The sequence below is a fragment of the Suncus etruscus genome, chromosome 13, assembly GCF_024139225.1.
Source record: "Suncus etruscus isolate mSunEtr1 chromosome 13, mSunEtr1.pri.cur, whole genome shotgun sequence".
Lineage (NCBI taxonomy): Eukaryota > Metazoa > Chordata > Mammalia > Eulipotyphla > Soricidae > Suncus > Suncus etruscus.
In genome coordinates, this window is record NC_064860.1 from 14,488,121 (window position 1) to 14,502,358 (window position 14,238).

General features: G+C 44.0%; 1 protein-coding gene across 1 annotated transcript in view; it reads left to right on the forward strand.

The window, feature by feature from the left end:
• Nucleotides 1-13,924, forward strand: part of DNAH11 (dynein axonemal heavy chain 11) — a 331,898-nt gene extending 317,974 nt beyond the window's left edge. Inside the window, 6 exon segments of the mRNA XM_049785980.1 lie at nt 1,448-1,690; nt 6,580-6,762; nt 7,524-7,639; nt 11,687-11,799; nt 12,173-12,313; nt 13,647-13,924. Coding sequence (XP_049641937.1) covers nt 1,448-1,690; nt 6,580-6,762; nt 7,524-7,639; nt 11,687-11,799; nt 12,173-12,313; nt 13,647-13,894 — 1,044 coding nt within the window. The 3' untranslated portion in view covers nt 13,895-13,924.
• Nucleotides 13,925-14,238: the final 314 nt, after the last annotated feature.

Here is a 14,238-nt window from a genome sequence, read left to right on the forward strand (position 1 = left end):
GATGCTGAGGAATGAACCCAGGTCAGCCGCATGCAAGACAAACACCTGATCGACTGTGCTATATGGCCTCTAACAAAGGTTTTGTTAGATATCTCTTCCTAAGAAGCTCTTAACAGAGATAAACGACCTAGCCCTCATTGAAGGGAGTTCAGTTCAGTTTGGATATATGTTTTCTTTTCTTGGTTTTATGTGTGTGTGTGTGTGTGTATGTGTGTGTGTGTGTGTGTGTGTGTGTGTGTGTGTGTGTGTGTGTGTGTGTTCGGGGAAAGTTCGGGGAAAGGTATTGAATCACATCAGAATTGCTCACAATCACAAGTTCTGTGCTCAGAGAACCATTAGTAGTACTAGGGAATAAATCTATCTGGTCAGCTGCATGCTAGGTAAGCGCCTTATTGCCCTGAACTATCTCCCTTGTCCAGGATTATTTTATATGCCTCTGGCATTCAGAGAGCAAATGAGAGTCACAGCTAAAGATGTGGTACAGCAATATGGGATTGAACTGGAATGGCTGTAAAAAAAAATCACACTGTGGAGCTGGTATGGTAGTATAGCAGGTGGGGCATTTATTTGCCTTGCATGTGGCTGACCTGAGTTCAATCCCCAGCATCCCATATGGTCCCCTGAACATTGCCAGGAGTAATTTCTGAGTGAAGAGCAGGATTGAGCCTGGCTAGGATTGGTAGTAGTTCCTCTTGAAAGGTTTGAAAGAGGAGCTGGAGAGATAGCATGGAGGTAAGGCGTTTGCCTTTCATGCAGGAGGTCATCGGTTCGAATCCCAGCGTCCCATATGGTCCCCCGTGCCTGCCCGGAGCAATTTCTGAGCCTGGAGCCAGGAATTACCCCTGAGCACTGCCAGGTGTGACCCAAAAACCACCAAAAAAAAAAAAAAAAAGAAAGGTTTGAAAGAATTCATTCGGAATCCATCAGGGCCTGGGCTTCTGTTTTTGGGCAAATTTTTTTTTATTATGGTTTTAATTTCCTCAATAGTGATGGGGATGTTTAGATATGCTAAATCTTCTTTATTCAACCATGGAAGGTTATATGAGTTCAAGAATTTATCCATTTCTTCCAGGTTCTCACATTTAGTGGCATAGAGTTTCTCAAAGTAGTCTCTGATTATCCTTTGAATCTGCAGTATCTGTAGCGATGTCCCCCTTTTCTTTTCTAATACACGTTATCAAGTTACTCTCCCTCTCTTTCTTTGTGAGTTTTGCCAATGGTCTATCAATCTCGTTTATTTTTTCAAAGAACCAACTTCTGCTTTCGTTAATCTTTCAGATTGTTTTTTGGGTTTCCATTTCATTGACTTCTGCTCTCAGCTTTGTTATTTCTTTCTGTCTCCTATTTTTGTAGAACCTTCTTATCAACGTGTTCTGAAAGCACATAGGAAACAGCGTGTGGTACACTTTTAGGTTTGGGTTAACAGATTTTTCCTTTGTTGTTGAAGATTGAAGATGAACTTATGCTGGCACCGGGATTTGCAGCTCCACCGAATCTGGATTATATGGGCTATCACCGGTACATTGAGGAAAAGCTTCCTCCAGAAAGCCCCACACTGTATGGCCTGCACCCAAATGCTGAAATCGAATTCCTGACTGTGATGTCCAACACTCTCTTCCGGACTTTGCTGGAGATGCAGCCCAGGAATGCGCTCCACAGTGAGACCCTGGGGCAGTCCACAGATGAAAAGGTAGAAGGACATTCTTTTCTGTGGAAACGTAATAATAGTGTTGCCGCAGTGAAATGGACCCATCTTCATAAAACCACCTTGGTATACACCTTTGTATAATAGGCATACTATTACCACTCATGTACATCAAAATAGAAATATTTCCATTCCTCTGAAAGCTACACATGATTATTAATAGTCAGTACATCACTCCATCCTCTAACAGTATCACCATATTGGCTTCATTTTTGAGTTTCTGTAACATATGACTTTACAGCATGCACTTGCATATGTTGGGCTCCTTTTGCTCCACATCATAGGCGTGAGGTTCATTCATAGTGCATGTACCAGTGGTTCACTTTTGTTTGATATTCTACTATTTAAATATACAATTTGGTTCTGTAACTATACCACCCTCCTACATCACCAGTATACATGAGGCCCCAGACCCCATGCCCCCATTACTTCTTTTCTCTTCTTTCTCCTTTCCCTCAACATTGTTTTTGTTGTTGTGTTTGTTTTGGCACCACACCTGGCAGTGCACAGAGTGCTCTTGGCTCTGCACTCAGGAATCTCTCCTGGCAGGCTCAGAGGACCATATGGGATGCCATAGATCAAACCTACTCGGCCACTTGCAAGACAAATGCCTGATGCACTATGCTTTTAGCTACAGCCTCCAACTTAAATTTCTTTTCTCCTTTGTCCTTCCTCTTCTCAGCAGTCAAGGCTGATACACCCCCCTTTACTATATTATATTTTCTATAACAATTATTTTATAAATCACCAGTAAGTGAGATCATTTGGTATTTGTCTTTCTTCTGGCTTACTTCACTCAACGTATACTGTATTCCAGTTCCAACCAGATTTTAGTCAGTTCCATTATTTCATCATTCCTTGCAGCTCCATAATATATCATCAAGTATATCTACCCCATCTTCATAATCTAGCTAGCTAGGTTTATGAACCTAGGTTGGACAGCAAGATTGATTTCATCTCTTTGCTGTTGTAGTAAGTGCTGCAATGACTACTGGTGTGCATATGTCTTGGGGGTAGATGCCAAAAGTGGAATTGATGGGTCATATGGCAGCTTAATTCTTAGTTTGCTGAGTACTCTCCATACTATCTTGATCAGCAGTTGAATCAGACTACATTCCCAAGACTACATTCTCATCAATAGATGAGAGTTTCTTTTTTGGCCACATCCCCACAAGCACAGATTATTCTCACTCTGAACTTTATTATTCTCACTGGTGTGAAATAGAATTTCATTGTTATCTTGATTTGGATTTCCCTAAGGATAAGTGATGCTGAGCAACTTTCCATGTATCTATGGCCATCTGCCTGTTTTCCTTAAAAGGTGTCTGTTTATTTTCTTTGCCCATTTTTTGAAGGGGGCCACACCCAGTAATGCTCAGGGGTTACTCCTGGCTATGCACTCAGAAATCACTACTGGTTTGGGGGACCATATGGGACAATGGGAATCGAACAGTGGTCCTTCTTACATCAGCCTCATGCAAAACAAATGCCCTACCACTACGTCATCGCTCCAGCCCCTCTTTGCCCCCCCCTTTTTTAAAAAAAAAAATAGAATTAATGTATTGATCTTTGTGAGTACTTGATATATCCTGGGCTTCAACCCTTTACCAGATATACTGAATTTAATTTTTTTCCCCAGTTAGCTGTCCTTTAATTTCAGCCCATCTTACTTTCACCAAGCAGAAACTCTAATTTGATATGGTCTTATTTGTTCATTTTTAATTCTGTTGCCTTTGCCAGTGTCATCAAATCACTGAAGATGCCTTTGAGGTCTAAATCTTGGAGCATATTTCCTATATTTTTCTCAGTGTACCTTCTAGTTTCTGATCATACCTCAAAGTCTTTGATCCATGTTGAATTGACTTCTATATAGATATGAATCCAGCTTTCACAGCACCATTTGTTGAAGAGACTGTCATTATTCAGTTTCATGTTCTCAATAAAATAATTTTTATTGAAAAAAATTTAGAGATGTGAAGGAAGAGAGAGTATTCGTGTCCAAGAGAGTTCACAGGCTTCTTCAGAGAGGAAAATGCCTCTTTGCATTTTAGGAGTTATAGGATTTTTTAGTGGGTTTTGGTATTTGGGGGGGGGGGGTGGCCAAGGAGGATAACACGCTTTTCTCTACTCAGGGTTCACTCCTGGTGGGGTTCAGGAGAACATATAAGGCACCATAAATAGAATTCTACTGCATCACATGCAAGGCAAATGTCTTACCCACTGTACTATTTATTTCTCTGGCCCTTGAAGGAGTTTTATCCCATATAACACTGTGTTAGGATTCTAAAAAGGTGGATAAACAAGGATAAAAATCATTGGGGGAAAAATGCCATATGACTAAAAATAGATCATTGAATGAGGTTTTTGCCTGGTATGGGGAGTTTCGATCTTTGCAACGAGGGACCTGACTGAGAGTGCAAAACAAATGAGATTGATTCATCCCCACAGCCCTGAGAGGCCAACAGACAACCGTCAATTAGATGCCAACTACATGCTTGCTTTTCAGAAAGTGCTTTACCAACAAGCTGTGAAATCCTCAGTAGCCTGAATAGTATCAATAAGAATCTCTGTTACCAGAATAAGTTTAAGCAAACTTATTAAAGCTTTCAGCTAGAAAAGATCAATGGGAGCTTTGTGCAGAGTCAAATTAGTCATATAGAGAGGGTCAGATACAGAATTATTTCTCAGATGAGGGATCTAAACAATAAAAGCAGAGTAATAACAAATGTGTAAGGACATTGAACCTGATAAACTTTAGTTGGAAGCTGGGGGGAGGGGTAGGAAAAGGATGAGGAGACACTGGGACTCTGGTGGAAGGTTTGGTGCTAGGATGATTTCTCTAAGAACTCTGTCATTAACAGTTTTGAAAACCAAAGAGCCTAAAATAAATTTTGTTCTTATTTTGGAGCCATATTTGGTGGTGCTCAGGGCTTACTTCTGGCTCTGCACCCAAGGATCACTCCTGATGGTGTTTGAGGGGCCATATGGGAATAATGGTGATTGAATCTGGGCCAGCTGCATGTGAAAGGCAAATACACCCACTGTCTTTTTGCCCCAGCCCCAATAAACTTACAAGGAAGAAGAAAGAGAAGGAAGGAGGAAAAGAAAGAAGGAAGGAAGGAGAAAATGAAAAGGAAAGGGAAGGAAGAAAAGGAAGAAACCACTTTTTAAAATATCCTAAAGCCATTCTGTTTTGTTTTGTTGTTGCCAACCAGTTGGTACTCATTGCTACTCTTTTTTTTTTTTTTTTTGGTTTTTGGGCCACACCCAGCGATGCTCAGGGGTTACTTCTGGCTGTCTGCTCAGAAATAGCTCCTGGCAGGCACGGGGGACCATATGGGACACTGGGATTCGAACCAACCACCTTTGGTCCTGGATCGGCTGCTTGCAAGGCAAACGCCGCTGTGCTATCTCTCGGGCCTCATTGCTACTCTTGAGCTCAATACTAAGAGGTTGCTCATGGCAAAGCTTGGAAGACCATGTGATGCCAGAGATTGAACTGGACCCTCTAATACAAAGCATTTGTTCAGCTCACTGAGCTATCTTTACATATATTTAAGGTTCGAGGCAGGGGTCCTCAAACTTTTTAAACAGGGGGCCAGTTCACTGTCCCTCAGACCATTGGAGGGTCTGACTATAGTAAAAACAAAACTTATGAACGAATTCTTATACACACTGCATATATCTTATTTTGCAATGAAGAAACAAAACTGATGCAAATACAATATGTGGCCCGCAGGCCATAGTTTGAGGACCACTGTCTAGGGTCTGTAATTACCTGCCAGGATGCCAAAGCAACTTGCAAGCTTGTGGGCACACTCTTAGTATAGCATAGTGGGTAAGATACTTGCTTTGCATGTGGCTGACCCAAGCACAATCCTTAGCACCCCATATGGTCCCCCAAGTCCTACCAGGAGTCTTCTATGAGAACTAAAGACTGTGTCCCCTACCTTCTTCCCCACAAAACTACAAGTAGTAATCTGAGAAATCAAGGAAAGCAGGAATACCCTGCAAGACAGGCTCAGCTTTTCAATTTTCTGTGCTGATTTAGGGGAGTGGGGGTGGAAGGATCTGATATGTTCGTTCTCCCAGCCCACTGAAAGTGCATGGAATTAAGACTGTGAACACAATTTATCTTCTATTGAAATCTTTTTTTCAGGGAAATCACTATCGAAGATAGTGGTCTTCAAGTGATTGCAAGTGAAGATCTAAACTGTTACCAGAGTTATAGAATAGTCAGGAGGGCAGCATAGAGTCATCAGACATGGGGCCGGAGAGATAGCATGGAGGTAGCGCATTTGCCTTGCATGCAGAAGGATGGTGGTTCGAATCCTGGCATCCCACTTGGTCCCTTGAGCCTGCCAAGAGCAATTTCTAAGTATAGAGCCAGGAGTAATGGTTGAGCGCTGTCAGGTGTGACCCCAAAACAAACAAAAACAAAAAAAAAAGGGGTCATCAGATTCAGCTTACACTCAAGGACCTTCTAGGTGCTTGTGACTTTTTCCCCCTCCCTGTGACCTTTTGAGTGATTCTTTTTAGGAGCAGATTCTAAAATGCCAAAATGCAATACCCCACAGTTGAGGGTCTTTATGTAAACCGTTGAGTTCTTCCATTCCCTGGAGGTGAGCAGTACATAAATGGTAACTATTCCTCTCAGACTACACTGAGGGCTTTAAAGATGAAGGGAGGGGGCATCATGATGCTGCAGGTTGAGGGGGAGGGTTTGCCAGGGCTGTTCTATCCAAACCTTTTAAATGTTAGCAACAGTCTTTGGGAGTTGTATTATGACACTTAAAATTTTACACACACACATCCAGTGACCAAACATGAAATCAAAAGGCTCTAAATCTATGTTTGTGTCCTACTGATTTAAGGTTAAGAATGTCTTAGATGACATTTTGGAGAAACTTCCAGAAGAATTCAACATGGCAGAAATAATGCAGAAAAACTCCAGGAGAAGTCCCTACATTCTCGTGTGCTTCCAAGAATGTGAGAGGATGAATATGCTCCTTCGGGAAATCCAAGTGTCGCTTCAACAATTAGACCTGGGTTTAAAGGTATGTTTCTGGAACGGGGATTGGTGTGGCTCGGCCCATGGGCCTTGGACCTTCCATGCCACTGTTCACCTCTGTTTCCCATAGTTCCCAGGATCTTCAGTATTTTCAAGAAAGAGAAGTCAGTAATAAAGATGCTCAGACTTAGACTTAGAGAATAAAAAAGTCGGGGCCAGAGCAATAGCACAGCAGGTAGGGCATTTGCCTTGCTTCAATCCCTTGGCATGATCCCCCACACCTGCCAAAAGTAATTTCTGAGCACAGAGCTGCTGGTTGTCCCCCCCCCAAAAAAAAAAGGAAAATAGAAAAGTTTGCTTAAACCAAGGGGAGAAAGAAATTCCCTAGCAGAATTTAGTATAGGACCAAGTATGACTCATTTTGTGAGTTTTTTTTTTAATAAGAAAACTGGGGTTTTGAGTTACTTATAAAACCAAGCAGAATATTCCCACATTTCCCAGACATGTCTTGGTAATTTAGGGCCCATTTGTGTGCTGCTGAGATAAAGATAACACCTCACTTTCCCACTTAAGCTGGTGGGACTGACTACTTAAGACCTTTTATGTTATATATTTCACCATATACCCAGTTATCCCTCACCCGACCCCCCTAATCTCTCCGTCTCCTAATGATCTCAGGGTTTGGGGCATAACTTATGGTCTTGGGAAAGTGTAAACTAGCCAGACTCAGAGAAAGACCAGGATTTGCAGGAATATCAAAAGGCAGCAGTGGGCAGAAGGGAAACTGAGGCTTTCTCTCAACTCCAGGGGGAGCTCACCTTGTCTCCTGACCTGGAAGCCCAGCAGGCCTCACTGAGTTATGACGAAGTCCCAAGCTGTTGGAGCAAAGTGGCGTATCCATCAACTTATGGCCTGGCACAGTGGTGAGTCCACCAGTTCAGCAGCCCTGTTCCCCTTGGGTCTGGCCCGTTCTGATTTTTGCCCTCATGAGGGCCATGGAGACACTGTGTGATGATGCTCAGGCCATGAGAGTGCAGACTGCTGTTTTACTGGGGGTATCTATGGTACTGGGGTTATCAATGGCAGAAATTATTTAATATTGTTACTATTATTGATTAATAATATTTAATTAATTATTTAATATTCTTTGATATTGATTAATTATAAGTAGAAGCAAGATACAGATTCTGACTGCTCCGTTTTGGGCTCCTGACTCTCCTGCATCTTCCTTCCATCAGCACCCTATGGCTGAGTTCTGTGGAGCCAGATAGGATAGTATAGCAGGTTAGCACTTGTATGCAGCTAACCCAGGTTCATTTCCCAGAATCCCATATGGTGCTCTGAGCACAAAACAAGGAATAAATCCTGAGTACCATCAGGTGTGCTGCCTCCCCCCAAAATAGAATGAGTCTCCCTTCCCTGGGAAGATCCAAATGACATGCTTGGAGCTGCCCTCACAGCGGTCCTCCCACCAATTCCCAGACCCCAGGTGTTTGCTGCTGAAGTGTTCAAACAGGACTGAAAACCAGGTATCTTCAGAAACTATTTCTTTACCTTAATTTCAAAAAGCTATTGTTACTTTAATGGAAACCCAAAATTATGTAATTTTTTCTCTTTGTTTTTGGGCCACCCCTGGCAATGCTCAGAGGTTACTCCTAGTTCTGCACTCAGGAATCACTCCTGGCAGGCTCGGTGTATCATATGGGATGTGGTGGATCAAACCCGGTTCAGACATGTGCAAGGCAAGTGCTCTATCCAGCCACTCTGTGATTGCTCTGGTTCCGAAAATTGTATTTTATGTTTCTCACAAAAATTAAAGGTGCGAGAGAATACAGGGATAATGTGCTTGTCTTGCATGGCAGCCAACTCAGGTTTATCCACATTCCCCAATGTTTCCCCCAACCCCACCAGGAGTGGGTCCTGAGCACCAGGAAATATAGCCGAAAGCAAAACAGAGAATTGGGGGCCAGAGAGATAGTACAAGGGTACTATCCTGTTTGAACCCAAGCACCACATATGATTTCTTGAGCTCTGCCAGGAGTAATCCCTGAGTCCAGAGGCAAGAGTTAACCCTGAGAACTGTGAGTGGCCCCGAACAAAAAGTAAACCGTTGCAAGGTTTCTTCGCCGTTATCTTGGCTGGGTATTTGTGAATCCAAGAACAGTCCCCAGAATGAGAAATTACTTCCCATCCCCTTGTCCCCTTTCGGGGGAAGACCTTGGTAATATTTATCCGCAGCAAGTAATAATCCACACAGACAAGAACGATAGGGTTTAAAAGATCGGGCAAGGGGAGCCAGAGAATCCTCCTGCAGCCAGCAGCTTTTCACAGAAGGACCCCTCACTCCTGTCCCTCAAGCTATTTATTGCCAACTCCACAGCGCCCCACCTGGAAGGGTTAGGTGGGGCAAAAGTCACAGAACAATCCTAAGGAAACACTTTTATATACAATTCCAAGAATCATCTTATGGAAACTTTTTCATATGCTACAAACCGTAAAATAAGAATTTGTATTTTTATATACTTTTTGTATGTGGTACCAAGGATTGAATCCAGGGTCTCTACTACTGAGTTCTAGTCAACTTTAAACACTAACTTGAGACCTATTTAAGTTTTGCAACCCATCTGTTTGTTCCTAAGCTTCTGCTTGTTTCCCAAGCTTTTTTGGGAGGAGGGTGCTATCAGTTTTTGGGTTTTTTTTTGGGGGGGGGGCTATACCAGCAGTGTTCAGGGATAACTCATGGCTCTGTTCTCAGGAATTACTCCTGGCAGTATTAGAGGGACCATATGGAATGATGGGGAATGAACCCAAGATGGCCATGTGTAAGGCATACGCCCTACCCACTGTGCTCTCTCTCCATTCCCACTTTTGTTTTTATTCTTGCCTATCTAATTGCCATTACAATAATTCTACTAAAGATTTTACATTTTAACTACCTTCTAACTACCATTAACCTCTCCTGGTTTGGAATTGTACTTCAGCTTTACTGTCAATAACACTTCTCAAAGTAAACATAACTTTTTTTTTTTACTATCACATAGATTTATTTGGTGTTCCCTTTTGCATTTCATTCTGGGCTCCTTTGATTTGCCCATGTGTGCCACTTGTCTAGTGTGGCAGGGATAAGCAGCATTCTTGTCTTTACTGCAATGAGCAGTAGTTTATATGCAGAACTTCAGACACCAATACTGTCCCTCAGAACTTCAGTATTGGAAATCCACTGTCTTCTTGCTTTTATTGCTGTTGATGTGACTGTTGTTCAGTGTTCTTGTCCTTGTGTCACAAATGGTCCATCATTTCTGAGAAATTTGGAACGTGTTTCTTGGCCCTACAGAACACTGCTGTTTACAGTACACTCCTGGCATCACATGCCCTTATAGATGTGAGTAAACTATTGTTGCCAGAGAAATTCTTATTCCTCATTGTTATTGTCTTATTCTCCACAATCACCCTGTATCCAAACACTACAATGTTCTTATTAGTAGGCCACACTTAGCAATGCTCAGGGCCTGTGTGCTCAGGAATTAGTCCTGGTGGTGCTTGTGGGGGATCAAATGGGATGTCAGGAATCAAATCTATCATATGCAATCAAATCTTGTCATACGCAGGACAAGTGCCTTACCTCTGTATTATTTCCCAGATCCTCATTCTCTTTCACTTCTAACCGATCTTGGTTTTTTATTTATTGGCCTATTTTGGGCTCACACCCAACATACCTAGGATATACCCCTGGCTGTGCTCAGGGGACCTGTTGGCTGCCAGATAACATATTCTGATGAGCCTTGTGCCATGCCAGTTTCTTCACCCCTCTAACATCTCTCTAGTCCCCACAGTCTTTTTCACACAATTTTATTGCTTTCAAGTTGCTTTTTTAGGAAATAAAAAAACAAAGTGATTGCAATGTTCCTCCTTTTGTGGCAGTACTTGGAGGTTAAAGAATTCAAGAATTCTGTCTGACCAATGCCATCTTATTCTTTTCTTTATTAGCATCAAGCAGGGCTCTCACTGCTCTGCGTTACCTTCCAGCATGTTCTCCCTAAACCAGCTAAAGGACCATGATGGGGCAAGGCTACATGCTGAGTTATCAGGGCCTCCCCTGTGGTGACCCATGTGGGACACTAAACACGTTTCTCCCCAGAGACCCTGGGCTGTGCCCTTGGTCCATCTCAACATCACCTCACATCCACTTACTTCTGTCTTAAGTCACTTCCACATCAGTCCATGAATTGTTGTGGCTTTAACACTGCTCCCCCATGCAATCCCACACCCAATTTCCCTAGTGTACCAGAGATCCTTCTGCTTAGTAGAGTTGAGTTACTTTCCTTAGCCTCTCAGAGCCACTTTTCTTCTAGGTAAAAATGGAGTCCTTCCCACCCTGTGCCATTGTGATACCATCTAGACAGAGAACTAGAGGCTGGAACGATAGAACAGTGGTGAGGGTGTTTGCCTTGCAGATCCCCAGCATACTAAATGGTCCCTAGTGCCTGCCAAGAGTGATCCTGAGCCCAGAGGCAGGAGTAACTCCTGAGCATTGCCAGTGTGGGCCCCAAACAAAATAAAAACAAGGCAGACCCAGAACAAAAGCAGCAGGGATATGGTGGAGCGAGGCTTGTTTCTGGTAACGATTTCCTCTCCCTTTCAGGTAATGATGGCCAACTCAGGCTAGCACCCCTCAGTGTCTCTGGCCTGCTAGTGGCCAGCACAGCCCTTCTACACCAGACTCACACTTAGCCCCTGACAGACCCTCTGTGGTGCCACTGAGCAGTCTCTCATAGACAGGGTTTAATAGTCCTTCACGGTTTCCTAGTTGAATCTAAAAATTCCATCAAAAAAGAAAACCACCCCTTTCCAGTGGAGAAGTCCTGCACATCCAGCAGTTATAACCCTCTCACCGGCTCTCAGGGTGACCCTCCATGGCAAACTGAAAGGCAAAGCTTTTCAGTTTTCTGCTTCCTTGTCTTCCCCACCAGGTTCGGTGACCTCCTCCTGCGGTGCCGACAACTGGAGTCCTGGACGCAAGACCTGGCGCTCCCGGCAGTGGTGTGGCTGTCTGGGTTCTTCAACCCTCAATCCTTCTTAACAGGTGAGGAGAAGGCTGGCATGTGCATGGTGGGAAAAAGACCTCCTCTGTGATGGGCCCCTGGTGACAGTGGGAACCTATATCTAGTGCAGTGGCATGCAAGGATTCACATATTTATATTAGGGTCATCTGGTATGTTACTTACTGGGTTTCAGTCCCGAGCACCACCTAGGTCCTTTGAACACCACAGGTTGAGCCCTGAGAGCCATGGAGCACTGCCAGGATGGCCCGGGTGCTACCCAGCTCCACTGCACCCTAGGATCCTAGCATGATATGGTGCCTAAGATTTGCCATTGGGACACCTTCCTCTTCCCCAACCCTGTTATGGAATCACAAGAGCCTTAGGAAAGTGTCCAACTGATTCCATCTCTCAAAGCAATCATGCAGACCACGGCTCGGAAAAATGAGTGGCCACTGGATAGGATGTGCTTGACTGTTGACGTTACTAAGAAGACAAAGGAAGATTTTGGACACCCCCCAAGAGAAGGCGCATACCTCCACGGGCTGCTCATGGAAGGTAAGGCCCCCTGTCCCAGGTGCTCCTTGGTCTGGGTCCTTTGGCCCCTTCTCTCAGCATTTTACTCACTCTTGCTGGTGATCTCACTTCCTGCTTTGTATTGTGTATCAACACAAACCTAATTTTAGGGCTATAGCTGTCGATAAGTCTAGTGGATATGTTCTGTCTCCCCCCAAATATTAACTTTTGCTCCCAAAGATGCACTAGACCTTATTTTCAGGGGATGTCTTATTTTTTTCATGAAGAAGAATATGGTACACATTTATTGTTCAATGAAAATAAAGGAAATTTATTACCTGGATACGGTACAGTAGTTGTCAACACAAACCAAACTGTGAATCCTAATAGACGCCAGTCGAGGTGGCCCTAGCAACCAGTTTAGGTAAATTAATTTCAATTCTGAGACAGAACCTAGGTGGGTCCTTATTTTCAGGGAATGCCTTATATTTCACCCAGAAGGAAACCTGTAAGTAGATCTTATTTGTGGAGGATGTCTTGTTTTTGGGGGGGAAACACGGTAGTTGTGGATTGCAAACCTATCCTTAATCTCTTCATCATTTAAAAGTTTCCTTCTGGGGTCAGGACATAGTCTGGCCTGCACTCGGCCAGGTCCAGTGCCTGGAGCCACATGGTTTTCTGAGCCTTGTTGGATGTAGGATCAACCTAGATGACTTAGTATCACCAGGGGTGGCCTCTGCCCCCACCAGCCATTTTTCCTTCTACATTTTGTTACGAACTGTCACCTCACTAAGAATGAGCTTTTTGAGATGCCAGTGGCACATGTGGCTCTCCCGGGGAGGAAAGTATGGGTCACATTGTCCTTGTCCAATGTGTTAGTGGTGGGCCAGTGTAAGAACTGCTCAAGTGCAGATGGGACAAAATGAGTCTTGACTCTGTTGGGCTGGATTCTTAAGCTGAACATGTCTATGCAGGTGCTTAACCCCTGCTGCCTTGCCCTTGGATGTCCCCTCTGAAATGGTTACTGAAGGATCTGAGAAATAGTACAGGATGGGTAAAATGCATGTAGCCGACCCAGGCTTGATCTCCAGCATCCCACATGGCCTCCTAAGCACCACCAGATGTGACCCAAAAACAGAGGGGGACTGGTTACTGTTACCCCACTTTCCTATTGCCCTTGAGTTTGATGCTATTGTTGCCACCAGAAGGTGAGAAACACAAATATACCTGGTTAATTTTTGGAGGTCAAGTTTAAGCTTTAGGGGTGGGCTCGGGAAGGAAGCCATTGAACAGGTGGGTAAGAAAACAGGAGAAATTTTTATTGCCAACAACAGTGAGCTCAGGGCCAACACTGACTCTCTCGCCTCTGCCCCAGGTGCCCAGTGGGACACGCAGACATGCACCATCACAGATGCCCGCCTTAAGGAGCTGACATCCGCCATGCCAGTCCTCTTCACCAGAGCTGTCCCCGTGGACAGGCAGGAAACCAAGAACACCTATGAGTGCCCCGTGTATAAAACCAAAGCCAGGGGCCCCAACTACGTCTGGACCTTCAGGCTAAAGAGTAAAGAGAAGGTAGCCAAATGGGTTCTGGCAGGTGTGGCACTGTTGCTGGAAGCCTGAGCTGAGACATATAAGGCGTTGGTGCAATGATATTCATCACTGCTCCCTTCACATACATACAATAGACACAGAATCCCACATGTACATGTATTTCTCCCCCTCCCCCCCCAAAAAAAAGAACACTAACCTCAGTGAAGAAAAGAGAAACAAGCCAAGGCAAAGGGGGAATAAATGTGCCAGAACCTCTTTATCCTGCTACCTGGAGAAAGTTACCCTCCCTCCCAAGGAAACTTTGGTGATGTCTCTCTTAAAAACAACAGAAGCAGGGGGCGAGAGAGAGCATGCAGATAAGGCATTTGCCTTGCATGCAGAAGGTCACTGGTTCGAATCCCAGCATCCCATAT